Source organism: Chiloscyllium plagiosum, chromosome 9, assembly GCF_004010195.1.
Source record: "Chiloscyllium plagiosum isolate BGI_BamShark_2017 chromosome 9, ASM401019v2, whole genome shotgun sequence".
Lineage (NCBI taxonomy): Eukaryota > Metazoa > Chordata > Chondrichthyes > Orectolobiformes > Hemiscylliidae > Chiloscyllium > Chiloscyllium plagiosum.
In genome coordinates this window covers 39,124,549-39,151,535 of record NC_057718.1, presented here as the reverse complement: position 1 = coordinate 39,151,535, position 26,987 = coordinate 39,124,549, and the positions used below count along the sequence as shown (strand labels likewise).

The following is a 26,987-nucleotide window of genomic DNA, read 5'->3' as shown; positions in this document are numbered from 1 at the left end:
AAATATGCCAGAGGATCTATGTATTTTCTGAAGATCGCTCTGCATGATTCCACTGGTCACACAAGATAAAAGTGAAATGGGATAGAATTGGTAAGCATTTTATTCCACTATAAAAGTGAATGTAAACAATAGCTGTTCTACAGCAAAAAACCACTTGTGGAGAATTCATTCAGTAGCAGCATAGACAGACTTTTGTAATCCAAAGTATCTAGTGCAACATAATCAGTGCTGATTTATTATGTACAGGCAGAAGAGACTTAAACAGTTCGAGACCAACAGAGCATCCGCTGAGGTATCAGCTCAAAGACAACATTTTAATAAAAACAACATTGTAATGTATCTCAACACAGAGGAAGCTTACTTTAAAAACAGATGGGAACAATATAAATTTGTAATGTCAGCTTTTCTGAATGTTATAAGCAACAATTTAAATATCAGTTTCAGTTTGGATAAATGGTTTAATGATGTAAAAGTTTCTACTAGTGCTGTTATATAAAGTTGTTTGCCCAAAATATAATTCTTTCCAGCGAACCACAGTTAATAATATTGTACAAGTTGAATACTGAAAGGCTACACTCGACAGGCTGTAAGAATTCAGTCTTAAACCGGGAATGATGTTTACATTGCTCAGTTAAAATGAGTGGTTTAATTCATTGTCATTAACTAGGAACTGAAATAATTCTGAAGTCTTTGTCAAATATCGACAATTATTTCCATGTATTTTTTCTATAGTAGCCTTTGTTAATTAATCTACAATGAATTAGCTGATGTTACCATGCAATATATGTGGTCTGCATAAGAGGTACTTAGAAGAATGCTTTAATTTTTTTAATAAGTTTTAAATCATTTCTAATGTGTATTTTTTACAATTCAGTTCAAATTGCTTCAGCTAGCTGAAATCATATAAAAGCTGTGATTTCCAAAGAACAATAAATGACTAATTTCTTAAAACAAGTTAGACAGTGAAATGAATTGATAAGACTTTTCTAATTGTGCATTAACCTTGCTTCTGGGAATCCATTCTGAATACTGACACAAATTTAACAAAATGCTATGTATATTCAGATTAGCAACTTGCAATGGACAGATGTACTTAAAAGAAATTTGATGTATAGGGTATTTGAGTTAACCTCTCAGAGGCTGATTAATACTGTGTACAGTAGTTACAAGTTGTGAATTAGATTGCTGAACAAATCTTCTCCTTAAAGAGTGAAACCTCCTAAACTTTGGGGAAAATACCAATTTAAAGATGCAATCAGGTTCATAAGATTGTTACAAGTGACTGGTGAAAATTCTGATATTAAAGAAAAACGTTCTGAATTTCTTTATTTGTAGGGGCTTTTTGCATGAACCTGCAAACTGCATTCAATAGGGTCCTGTAGGAATGTGCTTCACTTATTTTCTTCCCACATCAAAGAAGCACCAGATAACCTACAATATTGATTCAAGACTACTACTTTTAATTTTGTGTAATTATGCACATACTCCTGTGGGCATGGCAAAAGTACTGAACTATTTTTGTGGTCAGCAAGAAAAGCTGCCAGTAATGGCATATGTACCGGTTTTGCAACATTTATTGAAAATCAATTACATATAATTTATGCACATCATATATATTAATATATTACAGTAACAAAAAAAACATGAAGCACAAATTATTTGATTTGTAAAGATATGTAAACTTTATTTATAACAATAAAGAGTATTTTATACATAAGCTTTTGGATTTGTGTATAAATCAATGAGATCAGTGATCGTCGGCTTATTAAATAGTCACATGCTGCCCTTCATTTTAAAATTTAATTTTTGAAACAATGTGCTGCATAATATCATCTTCATGTTATTCATTAGTTAACACTGACATATAAAAATACTCCATTCACCTTGGGAACCTCACTCATTCACTAAAAAGATAGAAATATCATTCTGAAGTAATTAAAAAATCTACAACAGCAAGCATTGTTTGACAGTCAATTTCTAGGCAGTTGCAAGGACACAATACAACTAATGAAAGTTCTGCACAAATCAGCTGATCTAACTGAGAAAGATCATAATAGGACCTATGTAGAAAGTTATAATGTCACAATTTAATGAAAATGAATGAGTTTTTTTAATGTTTGAGATAAGATAAATTGTGACAGGTTATATGCAAAATAAAGCTTACAGCATCTAATGATGGCTCAATCTTAATTAGACTATTAAAACTATATTCTTTAAAAATAAGTATGAATACAACAAATATGGGAAATGACTAAGAATAATGAAAAGGATAACATTCAGAATTATTTAAAGCAATAGCTATCCAATGGACCAATGCAAACTAGTAATCATTACTGGCAGAACAATATTTACTCTGTACGCACAAAGAGTATTTACACTTTTTCATGCAGAAATTGTTCAAGCAGTCTAAAATGCTACTGAAAAAAAGATTTCTAAACAACCAATAAGAAACATTATTACATTTATTGTTAAATTAGAATGACAAAATTTGTTTAGAACTTTAATTCTGGATGAAATCAATGCTAAAAGAGAGTACAGACAAGTAGAGGGATCAAGAGAGGAAATACACATGCAGAGCACCTGATTTCAAGGAATAATATTTGTCAGTCATATGTTTTCTTTAACATAAATATATTTAACTACGACAATTGTTCTTTTTTTAATTCTATGATCCCAATCCATTCTCCAGATGACAATTCCCCTTCCTATTCCTTGGTCTGCCCTCAGTTATGAGTTGTTAAATTCCTTCATTTTATTCCCAGCATGCCTCCCTCTTTTTTTGCATTTCCTGTCTGCAATATTATCAAAGCAATTTGTTTACATTTCTCACTGTGCTTTTGTTATGAGATTCAGGGCAAAGATAAGGGTCCCAGTAACAAATGGTTTGAGGTGGACAATGGGCAGAATATTAGTGACCCTGCTGGCAGGTTTATTGGTTGGGCTGTCTCTGGACCATATCCATCTTATGTCAGCTATGTAGTCCTGCTTCTAGTCAATGAACCTCCTCAGAGCATTGAATTCAGGCTGCGTTCCCCACTGACTCTGAATGGCAGTGTGGGAAATTACACCATCTGAAAATTCCTGCTCAGTATTAGAAATAAAAATAGGTGTTCTTTGGCACTGAAAAGCTTTGGCGTGGTAGTCCAATGCAAGTTGAAATAGGACTACAAGGTTGTGAGCAATCTGATTCAACCTAAGAATAAATAATGTCATGGTTATAATTCTGTAGCAGTGGCAGAGGACAAGCCTTCAACCTTTCCAAGATTTAGTCAATGGAAACTGTGTGTAAGACTGGTTGCTGGACAAGAACTACAAGAAAAAGTGGAGGCATTGTGGAGATGGAGATGGAGCTGGGTGTCATGAGTGGAAAAAGTGAGGACTGCAGATGCTGGAGTCCTCACTTTCCAGCAACACATTTTCAGCTCTGTCATGAGTGGAAGTTGACCTCAAGGGTGTGGTCCTTGATGACTCCAAATCTAATGGTGAGGTGCAGTGGAATGTTCCATTGCTAATTTGATTTGGTTAAGTTTAGTTCAGTAGGAGTCAAATCAAGTAAAGGCAAGCCCACTAGGCTGAAGACTGGAGTAAATGCTCTGAAGGACCATGGTGTGGATGATCAAGATAAGGTTACCCACACTCAAGACAGAAAAATGTGTCTAATGTTTGACCATGTGTGGATTACATATATGCAACTTCAGTGAGCAGGGAACAGAGAATGTAATGCTAGAGGTTAGTGAGACAAAGAAGAAGCAAGTACAATGAAGATCTTATTTTCTTGCTGATATATATTTACCTTCTGGTAGAAACTATTCTTATATAATCAATTGCAATGCAACAGCTTGCCATGACTCAGTTAAATTTGGTTCATATGAATATATGAGTTTTCTGATGTGATCATAGAATCATAGAGCCCCTACCTTGTGGAAACAGGCCTTTCAGCCCAAGTGCACAATGACCCTCTAAAAAGTAACCCACCCAGACCCGTTCCCCTGTCCTACTACCCTATATTTACCCCTGACTAATGCACCTAACGTACACATACCTGAACACTATGGGCAATTTAGCTTGAGGAGAAAGTGAGGTCTGCAGATGCTGGAGATCAAAGTTGAAACTTTATTGCTGGAACAGCACAGCAGGTCAGGCAGCATCCAGGGAACAGGAGATTCGACGTTTCGGGCACAGGCCCTTCTTCAGGAATGAAGAATTGGTCAAGCAATTTAGCTTGACCAATTCACGTGACCTATACATCATTTGATTGTGGGAGGAAGCCGGAGCACCCGGAGGAAACTCACGCAGACCTAGGAGAATACGCAAACTCCACACAGACAGTCGCCAGATTTGAACCTGGGTCCCTGGCACTGTGAGGCAGCAGTGCTAAGCACTGAGCCATCGTGCCACCCCATAAGCACTCAATATAAGCACTCGAATGTAAGCACCGAAATGGAAGAAGATAAACTACTGGTGAATGTCTAGCCAATGCACTCTTTGACCTGCTATCACTGATAATGCAATGTTTAAGCTTTGCATCACAATCTAGTTCAGGTTAATTCCTACAGATAAAGTTTTTTTTATTGAATATGACCCCTTAAATCTTCTTTGGGATTAGGTAACCAGATTTAATTTATCAGCTATTCTGGATTAATCTCATTTAATAAAACAGGTTCGGAATCCTAACTGAATTCTGTAAATTAGCCTGTGGCATGTAGCAAATACAACAATTTGCTTGTTTAGAATCACACTTGACTATATATGTGTAATTCTGCCTTCCTTTTGTTCACTAATTTAATAGGGTTACAAGATTTCACTAAAATATTAGGTAGGGGAATTTCATATATTTGCATTAATTTCACTAATTGACACCAAAATAAGAATTTAAATACCAGGTAATTTAATGTGTTTTTGAAAAATAGTTATGTCAATAAGTGCTAATAAAGTCACCATACTCCTACTGGATCACAGGGCTGCTTTACTACAGAGAGACAACTGGTAGTGGTTTAATCTGAGGGTCACCACACCACAGGCAAGGGAGAGGCTGAGAAAGATGACCTCATAGTAACCTCAGATGCCGTGGCAATTGAACCCACACTGTTGGTGTTACTCTGCCTTGCAAATCAACCATCCAGCCAACAGAGCTAATCGAACCCACTACAGAAGAATCTCGATTATCCAAACGAGATTGGCAGGCAGTATTTCGTTTGGATGATTGATTATTCGGAAAACCGATTCAATGTTTCTCCTCTGGGACTCGGAGTTTTCTTAAGTTTCCTTTTTCCTTGCTGTTCCTGCCTTGCTCCCTCTCTCTGTCTCAGGGTTTGTTTCTGAGCAGATACACTTGTGTGTAAGGGACCAGCAGCATTGCTGAAGCCTCTCCCTGCCGCTGCTTCACTTCAATGGGATTGCCAGACTGAGCGCTTGCTGAGTCTGCTCCCCGTTCAGGAGACTAGGCAGCAGCACACAGCGCAAACCCCCACCCCGCTGCATGTTTTCAACTTTCCACGGTTCCAGTCAGCGGATGAAGCAGTCAGATGCCTCTTATATCTTCTCCCCAAATGGGACTCCAGAACAAAATGAAGTAACGGAGTAGAGACAGCAGCCGGATTGGACAACAACAGCAAGACTGCTGCTGCCTTTGGGGGGGGGGGGGGTGCGTGAGTCTCAAAATAGCACACACATGCACACAGCCGCACACACATGCACACAGCCACACACACAACTTTTTGACAAGTTCACACTCTGCCCTGTACAAGACAATGTTGGAGAGATTATCTGGCGAAAGTGTGTATAGGATACACCCCCCTGTAGAACTCCAGGGAAATTATGGGGAGAGAGAGGGGGACAGGAGGTCAGTCATCTGGTGACGGTACCTGGGCTCCCATCAATGTCCAGGACTGTTCTTGGCGTCTGTTATTTGTAAGCCAAATTCACTTTTAATCATTGTAAACAAAAGTCGCGATCAGTGTTGGTAACACCTCTTTGATGTAATGTTTTTATCGGGACATAGAGATCTTTGGACAATCCGATATTCAGATAATCGAGGTTCCTCTGTATTTATATTAACATAACTTACACACACCAAGGAATCATTTATTTGCACAAAAGTGCTGCACAGATTACCTGATTGTCTGGAAGCAAGCAGTGCCACAAACTTGACAGCATTCTCCTTTATTATCATGAAAGAATGTCACGGATGGTATGCACTGCAAACTCTCCTTCCCCCAAGGAAATCGATGCAGCTCCACTTCTGGTGCAGTTCTCTCCCCAAACACTATGCATAGCAGAGGCACATGTTAAGTTTACCCAAATAGCAAATTTGAAGATGAAAATGCAGCCAAAAGGTATCCAAATTAAGTTTTGCATTTTAAATATAAAACAGTAATGAGATTTTTTTCAAGTTTAGTATTATTAGTTGCTTGACAGTACAGAACTTGATTAATGCCATGAAATGGATCAACAATTTATATCTCATGCGATGCAGAATTGCTGGCAAGTGGATTGATTGATTGAGGTAATAAACTGTTGCCTTTGAGAGGTGTTATTCTTGTGATTTTGTCTTGAGTGTTGATGAAAAGCTTTGACAGCATGTCTCTTTTTAAAACACGATCAATATTTATACTAGTAAAGTATAGCTCGGTTAACAGAAGATTTAATTTTTGACTCGGTCATATTCAATTCCCACTTGGGCATAGCAGTAGAAATATGCCAGGACTGTTACAGGTATCCATGGCCAACCTGCAAAACAAAAATAATAAGCAGTGCTGATTACAAGGAATACATGGATCTCCTATCCTTAGATACTGTTCACAGTTGTGGTAATATAAATTTTATTTGGCATGCTTAATTAGATTTTATATTGAATTCAGTCACCAATTGCATTGTGCCTCTAAAATCACTTTTGCTTCTGAGTCAGCAGGTCTTGGCTCCAAGATCCATTCTATAAGCGCAAAGTATAATGTTAATGGAGTGCTACATTGTCAGATGTGCTGAATTTCAGATGAGATAATCCTGCACTTAACTAGATGTAAAGGATGCCATGGCATTGTCTTGAACAAAAGCAGAGAAACATTAGGGAAGCTGTTTTTATTTTGAAGAGCTAAGCCCTAGGTAAATGTGAGGTGTTGCATTTTGGGAAAGCAAATCTTAGCAGGACTTTTACACTTCATGGTAAGGTCCTAGGGAGTGTTGCTGTACCAAGAGATCTTGGAGTGCAGGTTCATTCCTCCTTGAAAGTGGAGTCGCAGGTAGATAGGACAGTGAGGAAGGCGTTTGGTACGCTTTTATTTATTGGTCAGAGTATTGAGTACAGGAGTTGGGAGGTCATGTTGCGGCTGTACAGGACATTGGTTAGGCCACTTTTGGAATATTGCGTGAAATTCTGATCTCTTTCCTATTGGAAGGATGTTGTGAAACTTGAAATGGTTAAGAAAAGATTTACAAGTATGTTGCCAGGGTTGGAAGATACAGAGAGGTTGAATTGGCTAGGGCTGTTTTCCCTGGAGCGTTGGAGGCTGAGAGGTGACCTTATAGAGGTTTATAAAATCATGATGTGCATGGATAGAATAAATAGACAAGGTCTTTTCCCTGGAGTTGGGGAGTCCAGAACTAGATGGCAGAGGTTTAGGGTGAGAGGGGAAAGATATAAAAGATATCTAAGGGGCAACTTTTTCACACAGAGGGTGGTGCGTGTATAGAATGGGCGCCAGAGGAAGTGGTGGAGGCTGATACAATTGCAACATTTAAAAGGCATTTGGATGGGTATATGTAGGAAGGGTTTGGAGGGATATGGGCCAGGTGCTGGCAGGTGAGACTAGATTGGGTTGGGATATCCAGTTGGCATCGTTGGGTTGGACCAAAGGGTCTGTTTCACGCTGTACATCTCTATGACTCTGTGACACGAACACGACATTTGCATATTGTTGCCTTCACAGTGATAAGAGAACCAAATTCAATTGAGGTCATGGAGGCCCTGAACAAGTCAGAAAACTTTGGGACAATAATGCTGTGGCCACTTCCACAAGCCCTGACCAGATGTGGCAATTAAGTCGCTGGTGAGCTGCAGTCAGATCATCTTCCCTTATAAAGGAAATATCCAATTTCTAGGAGCTACTGTGCAATCAGTTTGCTTGTAATTCCTTAATCCAAGCAGCACCATCAGGAGTGTTGGCCACTGTTGGAACTGCACCTAGACCAGAGAAGAAAAAATAAGGACTTGATTGGAGACAACAGCAGCAGTGGAGAATTAAGGGGGTGGGATTGGAGGGTTTTTTTTGGGGGGGCGGGGTGCGGCGGGGGGAGGAGGGTAGAGAGAGCGAGCGAGCACAGTGAAGGGTAAGGACTTGCAGCAGTAGTGAAGATAAAAGAGAGAAACAGTTGGGGAATAAATGACGATTTCATAGAAAGCAGAAGCAAACTGGGTGTGCTAGTGTTTGAAAAAAAGAGAAGGAAACCAAACTGTCACACCACAGGCAGGCTCAGAGTTCACTGGCTGAAGGGCATTATGGCTTTGATTCCCTTTAGCACTACTAGATTTATAATGAAACTAGCTAAACACATAATTTTGGATATCAGTTGAGTAATATTTGTAAATATGAGATCTAGCTAGTTGAATAAAACAAACTAAGAGTAGGTCAGATATTGTGGTGCAGCTGCAGCATACAGATACTGGTGGAAATTTGTGATCCATGGCAACCATATCTTAGTAAAGGGGGCCCCTCATTTACCACTTATGAACATTCATGCTTACAAATGCAATCTCATATAAGGGTGTAATTTTAAAGACTCGATGTACGAAAATTTCCTGTACTTACAAACAGTTGCTTTACATTGTCGTGCATTGAATTCTGACTTGGCTGCAACTCAGTTTGTGAATAGACTCCAGAACTGAATCATTTACAACTCAGGGTCTGCAGCTTCAGGAACCTGTGGCTAGAGTTGATGAGCTGGAGTCCAATCTATAATTGTAAACTTATCTGGGCAACTTGTTTCAGAAGATAATCATACCCCTTTGGCTAGCTCTTCAGATTTGGTTTGTGTTCAGGGACATGGGTGAAACTGTAAGAGAGGCAGTTATGGGGATCCAGAATGTCACAATGAAGGAGTGTCAGCCCTTGCAATGGTCCAACACCTTTGATGATATTTTAGCTTGTTTGGATGACAGCAGGGATTGCAAAGAAGATGAGTAAATTGTCCACACACCACAGTGGAGTCAAGTGGTAGGTATATAGTTATAATAGGGGACAGCATGGTTGGGAAACATATACAGTTCTCTGCAACATGAGCTGAGTGTGAAAGGCTATGTTGCCTGCCTGCTGCCAGGTAAAAGATCACCTCAGAGCTGGAGAGAACGTGGAAGTGAGAGGCAAAATATCCAGTTGTTAAGGCCATGTGGGTACCAATGACACAGGTAAGACTAAAAAGAGGATCTACTAAGGGAGTATCAGCAACTATGGGCTAAATTTAAATAAAATCAGAACCACAGAGGTAATGATATTTGAATTACTACCTGAGTCAAACTGGTATAGGGTAGACAATATCAGAAAGTTGAATGAGTGTCTTAAAACATTGGTATGGGAGAAATAGGTCTGATTCATGGGGAACTGACATGAGTATTGAGAAAGAGGGACCAATACTATAGGGGTTGTCTGCAGTTGAACCATGCTGAGATCAGTGTCCTAGTGAACTGTTTTTTAAAGCAACCCTTTTTTTGTGTGGAGAGGGGAAGGGGAAAAATTAAGACAAGGGAACATTTGGAAAGTTAAAGGACAAGACAATAGTGCAGGGTAGAAGAAGGAACAGAGTATTCGAACATAACAATGCCTCAGAAAATGAGGTCTGGATAGGGAAATATTGTAAGAAGACAGAATTAAGGCTCTGTATCTGTAAGCACATGGTCATTGTTACAATTTGGAAACGTTGATTGCACAAATAGAAGTAAATGATGATGATTATGATAGCCATCACAGAGACATGACTGCAAATGACCATGGTTGAGACCTAAATCCTTAACAGTATTGGGCATTTTGAAATGTCTGGGAAAAAGGGAGGGAAAGCTCAGTTAATAAAGGATATTCAGTAGAGCAATGAGAAATGATCTTCATTCAGAGGATCAAGATATAGAATCAGCTTAGATAAGAAATAAAAATGAATGATAAGAAAAGGAATTAAAGCACTTGTCTGGGTACATTATAGGTCCTCAGTGTAATAACGATATTGCAGGATAGAGTGTAAACAAAGTAATAACGTGGGCTTGTAAAAAAGGAATTGAAATAATTATGAGGAATTTTAATCTGAAATAAATTGGATGAATCAAATTGGAAAACACAGATCAGAGGATGAAATCATAAATTATATTTGGAACAACTTCTGAGAACAATATACCAAGCAACAAGATATTTTTGACTAGAATAAAGAATGTTAAGATCTGCTCAGCAAAGTGCACTAATTCTCAAGTCCTGCTACTCCTGGGTTGCTAAAAAAATTAAGGATTTAATCAAAGTATGCGAAGTCCCTAGTTTACCTGTTCGCTTGAATCGAGTTCACAGAAAACATTGATCTGGTTCCTGTATTTATTTGTAACAAACAGAAATTATTATTAAGTAAATTCTAATCATAAATAAACAGCTATGAATGATCAATGTACGGCTCTACTTGTTAAACAAATCTCAGTCTCTTTTAAAACAAAATCCCAAAAATAAAAACACAAACAATTAAAGTAGTATTTATGGGTGGAGAGAAAAAAATTGGAAAGCAGAATTCAATAGCACCAGTCCACAGAATTCATTGGGACAATAATTTTGGTTGCCAAGACTTTCTTATCTTCAATCTCCTTTTGCTGGCTTCTTTCACTTTTTCGCAGGAGGCACTGGGTGATTGTTTCTGACTAAACCAACAGCTTACAGCAACTGGTGGGAGAAAATCTGGCTTTTTTCAGGCTTCAGGTATTACACTACAGAGAGAGAAACAGTTAAATCACCTGCCCTTCCAACAGTTCAAGGGCTTCTCACTGAATTGCTCATACCTAAAAAACTGTTCATCTGCCCAGGAACCAATCAGAGAATTGTCAGCAGGCTGATGACCTTTGTATTTATGTCTGGTCAAAATTGCACAAACCAATAAACTACATGTTACCAGCCAAGTCTCACATTGCTTAAACAAAGCAGCAATGTAAATATCACACATAATGAACTTCAGTAATTTCAGAAATTCCTTACAAACTTCTTTATTTTAAAACTTCCATTTTTCCATATTAACCCCTAATCTAAAATTCAGAAAATAAAATGATACCATACTTTTACATTAATTAGCCAGGTTTAATTAATGACCTCATAGTAAAGGATTCACCTGGCAAAAGTGATCACATGATAGAATTTCAGTTTGATGGTGAGAAATGTGGGTTTGAAACTAGAGTCTCAAACATAAGGTTAAGAAGACAGAGTTGGCTAAAGTGGAATGGAAAAATGGGTTACAAAGTAAGATGTTAGGGAAGGAATGGCAAACAGTTAAGGAGATAATTCTTAATTGTCATCAACAATATGTTTCATTGAGAAAGAAGTCTACAAGGAGATTGCACCATCTGTGGCTAACTAAGGAAGTTATGGATGGCCAGGAAAGAATGACAAAAGAAGGTTAGATGGGATGACAGAAATCCATCATGAAACATACAAACAGTGAATTCATCTATAAGTACATAAATAGGAAACAACTAACAAAAATGAGCACTTGTTCTTTGGAGGGTGAGACTGTGGATTTAATAATGGGAAGCAAGGAAATAGCAGAGACTTTGAATCTATCTTCACAGGAGAAAACACCAGAAACATTCCAAAATTGGAAGAAAATCAAAACCAAAAGGGAAAGAGGAAAGTAAAACAATTCCTATCACTAGAGAAAAATAGAGCAAATTAGACTAAAGACCTGATTATTTGCATCACAAACACAGGAAAGAAAAAGTTGTAGAGATACTGGATTAGTTGGATGTTAGATTTCAAAATTCCTTAGATTCTGGAAATGTCATAGTTGATTGAAAAATTGCAAGATTCAACTCCTTTATGCAAGAAAGCATGGTGACAGAAAACAGGAAATTTTAAGTCACTTAACCTATCATCTATCATTTTCAAATTGAATGGAGTGCCATAGAGATTGGTGCTGTTCCTCACTGTTTACAATCTATATTAATGATTTAGATGAAAGGACCGACAGTACTGCAGCCAAATTTTCTATCAATACAATGATTGGCAAGAGTGCAAGCTGTGAGGAGGATACAAAGAGTCTGAAAAACACCAGACAGATTACATGAATGGGAAAAAATTGCCAGATGCAGGATCATGTGGGCAAATTTGTTTTGATTTGATTTATTGTTGTCATATGTACCTAGGTACAGTGAAGTTTTATTTTGCATGTCGTACAGGAAGATCATAATATAGAAGGACATGTAGAAACCTCTCAAAATTAGAGAGGTCCATTCAGCTGTCTAATAACGGAGGGAAGAAGCTGTTCTTCAATCTATTGGTTCATGTCTTTAAGCTTTTGTATCTTCTGCCTGATGGGAAAGGTTGAAAGAGATTATAACTGGGGTTGGAGGGATCTTTGACGATGTTGGCTGCTTTTCCGCAGCAATGAGAAGTGTGGATGGAGTCAATGGATGGGAGGTGGGTTTGCGTGATAATCTGGGCTGTATTCACAACTTTCCATAGTTTTTTACTGTCCTGGGCAGAACAGTTGCAGTGCCAAGCCATGATGCATCCAGCTAAATTGCTTTCTATGGTTCATCTGCAAAGGTTGGTGAGGGTCTTAATGAACATGCCAAGTTCCCTTAGTCTCCTGAAGAGGAGGAGACATTATTGTGCCGTCTTGACCATCACACCTACATGAGTGGTCCTGGACAAACTGTTAGGCATAGTTACTCCCAGGAACTAAATGCTCTCAACCCTCTCCATCTTAGCTTCATTGATGCAGATAGGGGAGTGTCCTCCTCCTTTCTTCCTGAAGTCAATGATCAGCTCTTTAATTTTGCTGACATTGAGCGAGAGATTGTTATTGTTGCACCATGACACCAATCACTCTATCTCCTTCCTGTATTCAGTCTTATCGTTGTTTGACAGCAAACTCGTAGATGGTGTTTGGACGACATTTGGCCACACAGTCGTCAGGGAGTACAGTATGGGGCTGAGTACGCTTCCTTACTGGTGTTGAGGATTATCGTGGAGGAGGTGCAGTTGTCTCTCTTCACTGGTTGCTGTCTGTTGATTAGGAAGCTGAGGATCCAACTGCAGAGGGCAAAGCTGAGACATAGGTCTTGGAGTTTGGAGATTAGTTTGGTAGGGATTATAGTGTTGGAGGCTGTATTGTAGTCAATAAGTAGAAGCCTGACGTAGGTATTCTTATTATCTAGATGTTCCAGGGATGAGTGTAGGGCTAGGGCAATGGCATCAGCCATGGACTTGTTCTGCCGCTAGGCAAATAACAAGGGATCATGGGAGGCTGGAGTTAATGTGGGACATGACTAGCCTCTCGAAGCACTTCATGATTATGGAGGTCAGCGCCACAGGGCAGTAGTCATTGAAGCATGTTGCATGTGTTTTCTTTGGTACCAGAATGATGAGGAATTTGAGGTTGTGTTTTTTTGCAGGAGGAAAAGTAAGCAGTATACTACACAAATGGAGAGAGACATAGCAGAATGCTGCAGTAAAGAGACATATCCCACTATCTAACTTTAAGAGGCTTCTTAACACTTACATCTTCAACCACATTATGAGTTGTCTGCTCTGATATCTCTTTAGGAGGCTCAATATGGTAGTTCGTTTGATAATGCTATTGTGAGGTTGTATTACATTAAAGGAATTATAAGAATTTAAACTGTTGTTGTAACAAGGGAATTTAGAAACATATGAATAATGCTTTTTCAAACCAGCCTACAAAGACCATCAGTAGCAGTAACTAGAAAGACATTTGTCCACCAAACAGGCTGAAAATAAAGGAACCAATAATTAACATGATGAAGCTAAGTCAAATTCACAATCTAGGTTAGAGTGGTGCTGGAAAAGTACAGCAGGTCAGGCAGCATCCAAGGAGCAGGAAAATCAATGTTTTGGGCAAAAGCCCTTCATCAGGAATACAGGCAGAGTGCCTGAAGGGTAGAGAGATAAAGAGTGGATAGGTGGAAAAGGAGATAGGCAGGTAGGACAGTCATGGGAACAGTGCTGAGCTGGAAGTTTGGAACTGGGGTGAGGTGGGGGAAGGGGAAATGAGGAAACTGGTGAAGTCCACATTGATGCCCTGGGGTTGAAGTGTTCCGAGGCGGAAGATGAGGCGTTCTTCCTCCAGGCATCGGGTGGTGAGGGAGCGGCGGTGGAAGAGGCCTAGGACATGCATGTCCTTGGCTGAGTGGGAGGGGGAGTTGAAATGTTGGGCCACAAGGCGGTGTGGTTGATTGGTGCGGGTGTCCCAGAGATGGTCCCTAAAGCGCTCTGCTAGGAGGCGTCCAGTCTCCCCAATGTAGAGGAGACCGCATCGGGAGCAACGGATACAATAAATGATATTGGTGGATGTGCAGGTAAAACTTTGATGGATGTGGAAGGCTCCTTTGGGGCCTTGAATGGAGGTGAGGGAGGTGGTGTGGGTGCAGGTTTTGCAATTCCTGTGGTGGTAGGGGAAGGTGCCAGGACGGGAGGATGGGTTGTTGGGGGCGCATGGACCTGACAAGGTAGTCACGGAGATCTCTAATGCGAGTAGAAAAGGGTTTACAACAAACTACCGGACAATGGAAGATCTCACAACAATGAATAGAGGAATATGGTAAGCTTCACTGACACCCATAATTTAAGTAAAGAATAACAGATCACCAGGCTGTACAGAATTATACCTTTTGCAAAACAGGTATAGGTATTGGTTTTAAAACTACCATGTTATTGCTCTTCAAAAGCCACTCAATGCAAATTTGTTATCAATTTGTGATATTGAACAATTGGTAATACCTGTTGAATGCCATTAAATTCTTTAACAAATAGTTAAAATTTGTAATTCCCTGTTGTAATTGTTCATAAGTTTACTCTTCCATATCAGAAAGGTGACTCGAATACAGCAAAGGCTTCACAGTAGGCCACTGCAAAACACTTCACAGAGATTAGTGCAACTGCTGTCCACCAATACCCAGGAACTAACCATTGCACTTTGGTGAAGTGAGAAGGAAAAGGAGTGTTCCTCTTAGTTTCATCAATATGACTTTGGGAACTGCCAGCTTTTTGATGGCCCTGTTCACAATCATTCACTTACTACATTCTTTCCCAGGCTGTGCCTAACATTCAGCTCAAGATAGCTGCCAGTCTATTCCCATCCCACCAGATCTGGCTGGTCACAACTGGTGCTCTAGCTTCCCTGTGCTGGCATTTTGTATCTTATTTTATATCAGCCTAAGTAGACCCAGAGTCACTAGCAAACATTTAATGAGTCATTTTCAGTTGTATATGGATTTGTTTGTATAATTCCAGCATTTGTTCACCAAGTTTAATTTAATGCCAGCATTAATAATATACTTATTTTAGGCAAAGCAATGCAACTTTAATGCCAAGTGCTACCATTATCCTTTGATTACTGCCCAAATATTATTACAATAATCTGACTTGAAAGTAAAAGGTTTAGTGGTGAAATAACTAACAAAATGAAATAAGGATATAGTAAATGCTTCAGCAGTTTGGACAAAAGAATAGCGACAATAGAAATAACTGTCAAGCCTACCTTACTGAAAAACAGAATTGTTTTCTCTCTGGATATCTGTATTTACTCCTGATTCTTCCTGCCCCAGAGATTAAAACATTTGCCGAAACTCTTTTTTTCGTCTTTAAAGATTGCTGGCTAGATTGCTTAATACCTGGCAAAACTAGGCATAAGTGGAGTTAGTTTCCGAATTTTACTCATTTTGAAATATTTACATATTTAAAGAGTCTAATGCCTATTTACAGTTGGCTCCTTAGAAAATTAAAAGTGCCCTGAGATGATATAGTAACTACACAACTCAGATGCAATTCTGGCTATATGTTCAATGTCGTGACACCAAATTTTCGTGGGCTTTATTAGTACTGAAGTGCATATTGACCCACAATTGTCTACTAAATTCCTTCCCAGCTACATTCCCCCTAGCCCCTCAACCCCATTTATGTCTCAGCCTGCCCCACTCCACCCGCTCCCCCCCACCCACATTCGTGATGAAGTGCTTATGCCCAAAACATCAACTCTCCTGTTACTCGGATGTTGTCTGACTTGCTGTGCTTTTCCAGTGCCACACTTTTCAACTGAAAGATGACTGACCCAGTTCTGGCATTTAGATTGTAATAATCTAGTGATCTGGTGCAGATTTTAATTGGTTCTTAGAGTGGCATGTTAGTAAATAGGTTACCAATATCCAAAGACCATTATGGTACTGCTGTTGAAGTGGACATCTTTTATCCACACAATTGTGATGGGTCTAGGCCACCACTATATAAGGCTGAATTTTATATTCTGTTGCCCAAGTGCAAGCAGCATTGAGTTTTTTGGATGGTTTCTTGTCATGAGGCTTGACAAGATTTATTGCCATATCACACCAAATTCATTTCATTTGCTGCCTACCCCACTCCTATGACATTGCTTATGTCTGATTCCATCCTGACCTTATCATGTATCATTCCTAGAAGAACTCACCATGCTGCAGATATCCATTGGAAAACCAGCATCTTTGCTGCCTGCACCATCTTTGAAATACTGCTGTACACCCAGATGAGCACTGGCATTCCGAAGCTGCCCTGCTCAGTGACTGAGACAGTGCAAAGACAGTGTCAGAACCTTGGCAAGTGTCAAGTTGTCAAGTTGTCCCATGATTTCCCAAGAGGGACCTGGAGGTCCTGCTGTTGGGGTGATGTAAATGAGGGGCTCTTCTTTATGCAAAACTGGCAGAAAAGGCCACACCACCAGACCCGGACAGTCCAGTCTGAGGTAGCTTATTGGGTCAGTGTGTTCTCATGGTGTGAAGGAATGGCTAGAGTGCCATAAAGAAGCTCAATTACCTTCTTCTGCTCCACCAGGATAAGTGCCGTAATGTTCCCTCTGCCATCCCATACTCACACAATCTCTGCTACCACTCCCACCGTCCACCACGACTCATGTTCTGCGGTTTACCAATTGCCTTCAACATCATCTCTCTAAATTTATTCTCAACCCTCCTATCTCCCTCACCATTAACTCTGTATCGCCTCTGCACTGCCTACTTACACACTCAGGTCACCTTATCACTTCTCTGCCACCAGCATCAGCAATCACAGCCATGTCACTCTCTTTCAGTTTACTTAATCCTTTGCTCTCGTGATAATTAATGCACTTATTTCCTCTTCATTTGCACCTGACTAATTAGAATTTTTGGAATGCTATTAGTGTCTTCTAGTGTGAAAACTGACGCAAAGTATTTATTCAACTCCTTCCACTCTGATTTCCATTTTGAGAATTCTCAACAGCTAGCTTGTTTGGCACATTTGGTAAGATATTAATGAAGTGAGTTGCAGCATTAATTAGGCAATTAACAAGCTAATTGGCAGCTTGCTGCTGCCTAGTTAGAAACTCACCTTGCCTTTTGGCAAATGCATGAATGATGCAGCGAGTTGCTCCTAATGTTGCAATTTAACTATCTCATACTCCCCTGGACATTCAATGACATTACCATCACTGATTTCCCTACCATCAATGTCTTGGAGGTTCACCATTGGCCAGGAACTGATCTGGACATAAATACTATAACAGCAGGTTAGAGATTGGGAATTCTGTTATATGTATCTATCTTCTGACTCCCCAGGTACTTGTCCATGATCCACAGGCACAAAGCAAGAATGTTATGGAATTCTCTTCAGTTGCTCAGATGAGTGTGACTCCAGCCACACACAATCAACACAATACAGGAAAATGTAGCCTGATCAATCAGCACTTTATCCACCACCTTAAACAATCACCTTCTCTACGTCCAGTTCACAATGACAATAGTGTGTACCATCTTCAAGATTCTCTGTAACAACTTGCCAAAGTTCCTTTTAAAGCAACTTCTAACCCTGTGACCTCTGCCACCTAGAAACACAAGGGCAGCAGGCACATGGAAGCAACTCCAACTGCAAGATTCTCTCTGAGCCACACATCATCCTGATTTGAAACTCTATTTCCTGTACAGCCTATATCTATATCACATGGACTGCAAGAAGGTGGCTCACCAATACCTTCTCAAGGGCAATTAGGGATGAACAAGAAAGCTGGCCATGACAGTGATGCCCACAGTCCAAGAAAGATTTTTTTTTTGAAAACATGCTTATGAAAACACTTTTATAAATGGAGATATGCACAGTTCTATGTAGATGAGAGATTGTTTGAGATGATCAGGGAGAAATGTAATGGTAAATATCAGTTAAGTCATTGGTCATGTTTCTTAATAAAATTATTTGGATCTATACTTTTTTAAAATTTCTGTTAAACCCTCTAGTGTTATGTCATTCCTCAAAGTGATGCTGCTGGAATAGAGGTGCTGTCCTCCCAGCTTTTATTTATGTCGGTCTTGATTGAAAAATTATTAGGTATGCCACAGTCACAAAATCCCTATAGTGCAGATGGAGGCCATTCAGCCCATCGAGTCTGCACCGACCCTCCAAAGAGCATCCCAATGCCCCTAGGCATTACCAGGTCGTGCAGCTTACCATGATCACAGATATGCATCCTATCAGATTGGCTTTCTTCTGCACTATAATAACACTGCTTCAAAAGTGTAAAATTATTTGCTACAGGTCTATATATGAATGAACACAATACCCATTTCATACTTGACACTACCTTCACCTTCTTATCCATGCAGTCACACCACTTGTGCTTTTAAGTGGTAATTTAAATCCACAACAACCTACCGGCAGTCTATTAAGTAAAGCATTCCTATGGAAGAAGGCAATAACCTCATCTTACCAGGTTCAGAGCCTCAGACTATCAACGAAGTATGTCAAGGTTTTTATTCTGGGCACTAAATGTAAGCTGTTGACATGACATTCAATTTGAATCATTTACATAGTTATGAAAACATTCAGAGAAATGTATTTTACTCACTTCCGCATATGCCTGTTTCAGACTTTTTATTTACATATTACTTGGATCTAAAAGACAACTATTATAGAACTGCTATTGTGAGCAATTCACGCTGCTGAATGGGCTGCAGTCAGAAAATAAATTAATCAGTTAATCAACTAGAAGCAACAAAGATTCACAATCATTTTTCCTTTACTGATGAGCTTATTCAGTTTATATTATAACTTTAGATGACAGAGTCAAACGGCAATTAAAGCCATTATTAAAAGTCATTAAATTCTACTCCAACTTAATCTATTTTCTCAGAAATTCATTAATGGTTTCTAAAATGTGAGATTTCTGATCTTTTGAAATATGACCGACTAAAGAGACTTGTTTATTTTGTTTGAACAAAGGAAATAGGACCAAGATTGGGCCATCTATCTCACCCTCCATATGTCTTGCATTTATAAGCTATAGCTAAACACTAAACTTGATTTTCATTCCCGGGTTGGATGCATAAAGTTGGGAAAAATCCACCCTCTGCGAACCTGACCTTTATAGATGAGTGCTCACACTTACCATCTTTGGAAAGAAGCTGTAGGTTGCACTGCAAACTGCGAAGAATCTAGAAGGCTGCCAGTTCCTGATGCAGACTGGGTGGAAAGCCTACTTGGGGCTCCAAGCACTTTGGTCAAAGCTTAGAAACAACAACTAAAACATCAGGCATCCCTCCTCATGACTCCGTCTCATCCTACATTCTGCCAATGCCCCATCAAAGCCACTCTATGCTGATTTACTCACCCTCTGTATCCTTTTATTGCTCTTGTGCCAACCTATATTCATTTATCTATTCCCTCAGCTGTTTATAACTCCTGTATGTATACCCATTATCCATCCTCAATAGCCCCGCAAACACAATATTTTCACAATCCCCACAGACCATTTATAACCTCTATCCAAACTCATTCCAATCTATGCCAATTCATACCCTCCACCCACCACCCTTTGCTCTTCCCTCTCGATGCCAACTCACCATGGGCAAACAACATGCAGCATGCTGATGATGTCATCAGTTAGGGAAACAAATTTATAACTGATAAGAAAAAGCAATAGCTTAAAATTCTTCAACTAATCCCTTATGAAAACAAACATTTAATTTAAGTGCTTTACTTTTAAAAACGCAATCTCCTATGTAACAAACATTTCCATTCAATAATGGAGCTTTCCATCAAAATGCTCACTTAATAGATGCCCTGTTGTGAAAATGTTGGGAGATCAGTAAATTAGCTCAAATCCTATAATAGCTATACGGACAGGCATTGAAATGCCTATCATGGTGTTAGTTTAATTCACATATTTCTTTTAAGGCAGTTCCTTCAAACTTTGGCAATATTATTGTGTTTATGTACTTTTTATGCACAACATGCCTTTTTACAATCCCAAAGGTTGCTTTACCTCCTCCACACCTCCTATTCACTCCCCTTCATCCTGATATACTCCCTATGTCCTACTCATGCTAACCCACGCAACCTATCTTCTACCCATATCCAGAAACCCTCATAAAACAACACAGTGCAATGCAGGCCCTCATATCTCCCATTATACCATATGCCCCTCTACCACCTCTCATGGCTCTCTTTCCCACTTCTTGCCAACTCAGTGAGTATCCTCCATTATGTAGGAGAAAGATATAACTATATTACTTAAAGTTCAGTTTGTAGATTCTCTATTGAGAAAGGCACTATCGTTCATAAAAATACATTTTGACACTTGCTGACAATTCTTAACAGTTTGACACTTGTTGATGCTTGCTGACACTTCTAGATGCATCTTGACATGTAGGATGGTTCCAAGGGGTTTATGCATCTTATTCAAACAATCTTCATCACAGTCTCAAAATACCTAAGTAACCCCTTGCTCCAAATGGTTACACAACACCCCATTCCACATCCCCTGAGAACTCGGACCATATCATGGCAACCCAGTTCCCCAAAACAGTTTGCTGCTGATCCAAACAAACAGTAGTGAATTGGAGTCCCAGATTTCTTCCAGCACTGCCACAGAAACACTCTCCGTCATGGTAAAAATGGTGTTTTATTCACTGACAGGATGCGCCTGCCTCTGGTTAGGCCAGCATTGCTCAGAGGGCAATTAATGGTCAACCACATTGCTGTGGAGTCATACGTAGGCCAGACCAGGTAAGGATGACAGTTTACTTTCCTAAAGGACATTAGTGAACCAGATGGGTTTTCCAACAATTGACAACAGATTTAGTCATCATCATGACCCTTAATTGGAGTCCTTATTGAATTCAAGATTCTTTACAGGATTCAAATTCTTAAATCTGACATGGCATGAATTGAACCCAGGTCCTCATAACATTAGCTATGCTTCTAGATTAATAGTCTAATGTTAACTAAAATTGGGGCCTAGATCCTATGAAATGCCTATCTGTTACTTAATGAAGATCTACCATAGATACAAGTTTATTACCATGGATGCCCCTTACAAGAAAATAGGTACTTCCTGCCTGCTCCACTGTTCAATAAGATCAAGGCTGATCGCCTACATCAACTTCACCATCCTTATGCTCCTTAATTAGTATATTCAAGACTGAGCATCGTCAGCTGTCTTCACCCCTCTGAGTGAAGAAATTCTCTCACATCCCAGTCCTAACTGGCTGACTTCTTATTCTGAAACTGCAATGCCTAATTTCCCAGCCAGAGGAATTAAAGTCTGAGCATCTAGCTGGCAAGCCACTTAAGATTTTTATGTGCTTTAATGAGATAATCTTTCATTATTTGGTCCTAGACTACATGATCTCTCCTTGTAGGACAATTCTCATTCCAGGAATCAGTCTAATTAATAACTTCAGAAAATTTATGATATCACACCTTGGGTTCATTTATTGCTTTTCAACTTACTGTGACACAACAGTAAATCTATGCTCTAAACAGTTTGTATTCACCAGTTTGATCAACAGAAACAAATTCTCTTGTATTTCATAATGATAAACATTACACAACAAGAACAACTAACTGTATTGCAATGAAAATGTCAATTTCAATTTCAAATATTTCAATCATAATAATACAACAATCATGTCACCTGTAAATTATTATTGGCAAGATTTTATATGGCAGAGATAATGTGATTAAAAGGCAAACAACATTCATCAGCAGAAATTTTTCAACTGTACCATCATGATTTTTCATCTCACCATACAGGTCTTCAGAATGTTAAAACACCCAATGAGAGAACCCTGTGTAATTGGACTGATAGTAGGAGCAGGATCACAGCAATGATATACAGTATGCCAGATACCTGAAGTTATTATAAGTTCAAAATGGAATTGAGGAACTCAGCTGTCAGTGTAAGTGGGAGCAAGGAGACCAATCATTTCTGACGATCATCAAAGCTTAGAGCTCAAACTGTTGCCTTGAAATCATTCCTTCCAACTGTTATTATTTATAATAAATAAGGTTTCACATTTTTTCCGGTCATTAATCCAGTTTTGTAATGGCAGTACTATCAGTGTGGCTGATTTCCGTCAATATGTGTTCCATGTCCATGATATAAGGTAGTATTCCTCACTTAACATGGAGTCTGAAGTTTCAATTCTCTGTCATATAGATAGCTAATGAATAGTCTCTGTTTCGCAATCCATCTCACACTCAAAGGTGCACATAACATTCATACTTTTGCTTGTGCCCTTTGCAATATTTCCGGAAGGTTCTTCCAATTGCGTTCACTTTCTTAGATCCATGTGCACTAGTTGCATATTTTAAAAGTCCTTATACAGCCCAAAGTATGTAATATACTAAGAAACTGACGCACACTTCAGAAACTATTATATGGTTCGGTATAGATTCATAGATTCATTTTTAGTAATTTTATGTAAGGTTATTCAGACAACTGAACAAGTGGACGCCATTGTAAGAAAAATAAGCAATTTTAATGAGCTTACTGCAACTGTATTAATAATAAGCCCACTGCAGCTGTAATAATAGTACAGTAGGTTAAATAAGTCAAGGAATTCATTTAATGGAAATAAAAACAATTAAATTTATTTCTTAGTCTGTTGCACTGCTTTGTGGAAGATTGTACATTTATGCCTACATAATATTTGTGTAAGTAAAAGCCTAAAGCATAACCTAACCAGTACAACTTCAAATGTATCTTTGATGCCATATTCAGACCAATGAGTCTAATTTTTACAAACTATTTCTTGGGACTTGCAGCACAAATTCACCTGAATCCCAAGTCATATTGACAGGGGAAGAAGTGCAGCAACAGAAAGGAGGCAGTGGATAAGCTGTCAGTACTTAAAGTTGACATTGGACTGGGACTGGATAACATGCAAACAAAGATATTGAAGATGATGTGGAGGTATTGGTGTTGAACTGGGATGGATAAAGTCAAAAATCACACAACACCGGATTATAGTCCATTAGATTTATTTGAAAAGACAAGCTTTCGGAACCTCGCTCCTCCTTCAGGTGCTAGTGAGAGAGGATATATTGGACACAAAACTTATAAGTAAAAGATGAAAGGATGATACAACTGATGCAAATATATTGAAAGTGAGAGTAAAAACTGAGGCATTAGCAATAAGCTTCCCTGGATTCAAAGCTGGAAATGTGTTGCTGGAAAAGCGCAGCAGGTCAGGCAGCATCCAGGGAACAGGATTCAAAGTCATGCTAGAGGATTGGAGAAGTGCCAACATTACCGTTTTCTTTTAAAAACCCTGTAAAGGTCAACCCAATAATTACAGACTGGACAAGTTAACTTGGTGGTAGGGAAATTTCTATAAACAATTATTTGGGATGGAATTTATAGCTTAATAGGAAATAGGAGTAGGAGTAGGCCATTCAGCCTCTCAGGCCTGCTTGGATATTCAACTTGATCATGACTGATCTACTACTTTCACATCATTTTCCCACACTATCCCCTTATCCCTTGATGTTTTTAATATCTAGAAACCAATGAATCAGTTATTTTGTATGTTCATGACAAAGCTGCCATAACCCTCAGGGATTCAGAATTCTCAACATTCCCCAACCTGAATGAAGAAATTCCTCCTCCTCTCAGTTCAAAATGGTCTCCCCTTTTCTGAGATTGTTGTTCTACGGAGAATATCTTTCCAGCAGTGACCCTGTAATGATTGTGCATGTTTCTATGTGAATACCTCTCAATCTTCTAACTTCTGGAGAAGATATGCCCAGTCTCTTCAATCTTTCCTCAAAAGACACTCCTGCCATCCCAGTGATCAATTGGTGAGGCTTTGGTAAACTTCTTCTACAGCAAGAATGTTCTACCTTAGGCAAGGAGACAAGTATTCATAATACTGTCAGTAGGATGTCACCAATGCTCTAAACAATTGCTCCTGTACTCAAATCCTCTTGCAATAAAGGCCAACATATGATTTGCCTTCCTAATGGCTTGTTGCACCTGCTTTCAATGATTCATGAACAAAGACACCCAGGTGATTTTGGATACGAACATTTCCCCATCTTTCACTATATCTGAAAAACTCTTCTTTCTGTTTCTCCAATCAAGATGGATAATTTCACTTATTTTTTCGACATTATATTCCAATTGTCATGTTCTTTCCTGCAAATTTAGCCTATCAAAACACCCTTGAGGCTTCCTCACAGCTCATATTCTTACATAATTTTGTGTCATTAACAAGCTTAGAAACATTTGGCTTCCATATTTAAACCATTAATAGAGATTATGAATAGCCAGATCCTTGTGATAACCTACAAGTCAAGCCAACCAGGAATGATCCATTTACTCCTACTCTCTGGTTTTCTATTTGTACACAATTGGAGAAAGTGAGGACTGCAGATATTGGAAAGTCAGAATCGATAAAGTGTGGAGCTGGAAGATGCACAGCAGGTCAAGCAGCATCAGTGCAAGGGAGTCCTTGCACATTTCAGATCTGAACCTTTCATTTGTAAATAATTCTCAACCAATGTCATATATTACCCCAATACGGTGTGTTCTAATTTTGTTCATTAGTCTCTTGTGCGGGACCTTATTGAAAGCCTTCTGAAAATCCATTTACACTACATCATTAATATCCCCTTATTTACAGCTAGTCACAGCCACAAAAAAAATTAACAGATTTGGTTAAACATGATTTTTCCTTCATAAATCCCTGTGTTAAGTATTCAGTTCTCTCATCATTTGTAATATATTCAAGTATTTTCTTTACTGGTTACTTTCCCTGTTTTTTTTCTCTCTTTCCTATTTAAATAGTAGGATTATATTTACTACCTTTCAATCTATTGGAACTATTCCAGATTCTATAGAATATTGGAAGATGACCATCAATGCACCCACAATGTTTACAACCACTTCTTTCAACACTCTGTTGATCATCAGGATCAGAAGATTTATTCATTTACAATTTCATTAATTTCCTCAGTACTACTTTTTTTTTTACTAATTGTCATTTGGTTATACAGAGTTGGAACCTTTATGAAAAAAATGTCCAAAATTTTCACCATATGTTCATCAGGACAACACCCAAGAATACCAATCCGGGGGCAAGCCAAAATCTACACGATGTGAGTGGAGAATGTCAATACTACATTTTCCTTTGGGTGTTTGCAACAAGCAGAGTACTAAACTGAGCCAACCAGCCAGCATTTGCAAAGTTTGCAATACAGTGTCTACCATTAAATATGATTGTGACTGAACAAAATTGTACAACATTGGAAAGTGTAGGGTGATTCTAAAAACTCAGTGTGGATTTCATAAGGGAAAATCCTATCAACCTTGCTCGAGATTTTGTTTTGAAGAGGTTACAAAGAAGATTGTTGAGGACAAAACTGTTGGTGTCAAAATGTGTGGTGCTGGAAAAGCACAGCAGGTCAGACAGCATCTGAGGAGCAGGAGAAATAATGTTTCGGGCATAAGCCTTTCATCATTTTTTAACTCTGATCTCCTGCATCTGCAGTCCTCACTTTCTCCTGTTGATGTGGTGTATTGGACTACCACAACATGTTTGATACAGTGCCATACAACAGACTTCTGAGGAAAATTATAGGTCATGGAATAAAAGGGACAGTAGCAACTAACACTCCCTTTAAGTTTTGCAAGTGCTAGTAAGTTCCATATACTCCGCTCCAAGGTCCATGTAAGAGCGAGAAAAAAAATGTGTGTGTATATATGTGTGTGTGTCTGTCCCCAACACAGACAGACACACACACACAGACCCACATGCACACATATACATATACGTTTGTGGGGTGAATTTGTACTTGCAGAGTTACATTGTACTTTGCTCAAAAACTGCTTGAATTCATGTAAGACTCTGTTATCTCACTTTTTAGTTTACAATCAGTCTAAACATTATGGCAAAGACAGAGAACACAGGGGGCTAACACCTTCAACATATTGTCTAGCTAACACCAATTGTTACAGTTAACCTGAGAATGCAACTTTTACAAAAAAGGTTTTATGATTTACACATAAAAGAAGTGAAACGATCATAGTATTCTAACAGATGAAAGCCTCAACAAACAATTAAGGTATTATTCAATGTATAATTTCAGTTACATCACACTGTAAACATTTACTATAAATTCTGTGTCTGACAATTGTGCCCTCTACAAGCACCCGATGAAGGAGCGAAAGCTAGTGAGCTTCCAATTAAACCTGTTGGAATATAACCTGGTGTTGTGTGATTTTAACTTTATACACCCTTCATGATTTTTTAAACCTCAATCAGGTCCCATCTCAATTTCCTTTTTTCTAGTGAGTGGAGGACTCTTTATAGTAGAACTTCCTGGTAGACTGGCTCAGTCAGGACTCAAGTTTACACCTGGATCAGTTAAAAATATTGATTGAGGTGGACTCTCCTCCAGATGGGCAAAAGTATGTCTCACTGCTGCTGAATCAATTTATAGGATCTCTAAATAAAAGAA

General features: G+C 38.9%; 1 protein-coding gene across 1 annotated transcript in view; it reads right to left on the bottom strand.

Annotated features, from left to right (window-relative positions):
- Nucleotides 1–5,888: 5,888 nt before the first annotated feature.
- The window catches only part of hhat (hedgehog acyltransferase), a 238,649-nt gene continuing 217,550 nt past the window's right edge, over nucleotides 5,889–26,987 (bottom strand). Inside the window, exon 13 of the mRNA XM_043695744.1 lies at nucleotides 5,889–6,729. Coding sequence (XP_043551679.1) covers nucleotides 6,644–6,729 — 86 coding nt within the window. The 3' untranslated portion in view covers nucleotides 5,889–6,643. The remainder of the gene's footprint in view (nucleotides 6,730–26,987) is intronic.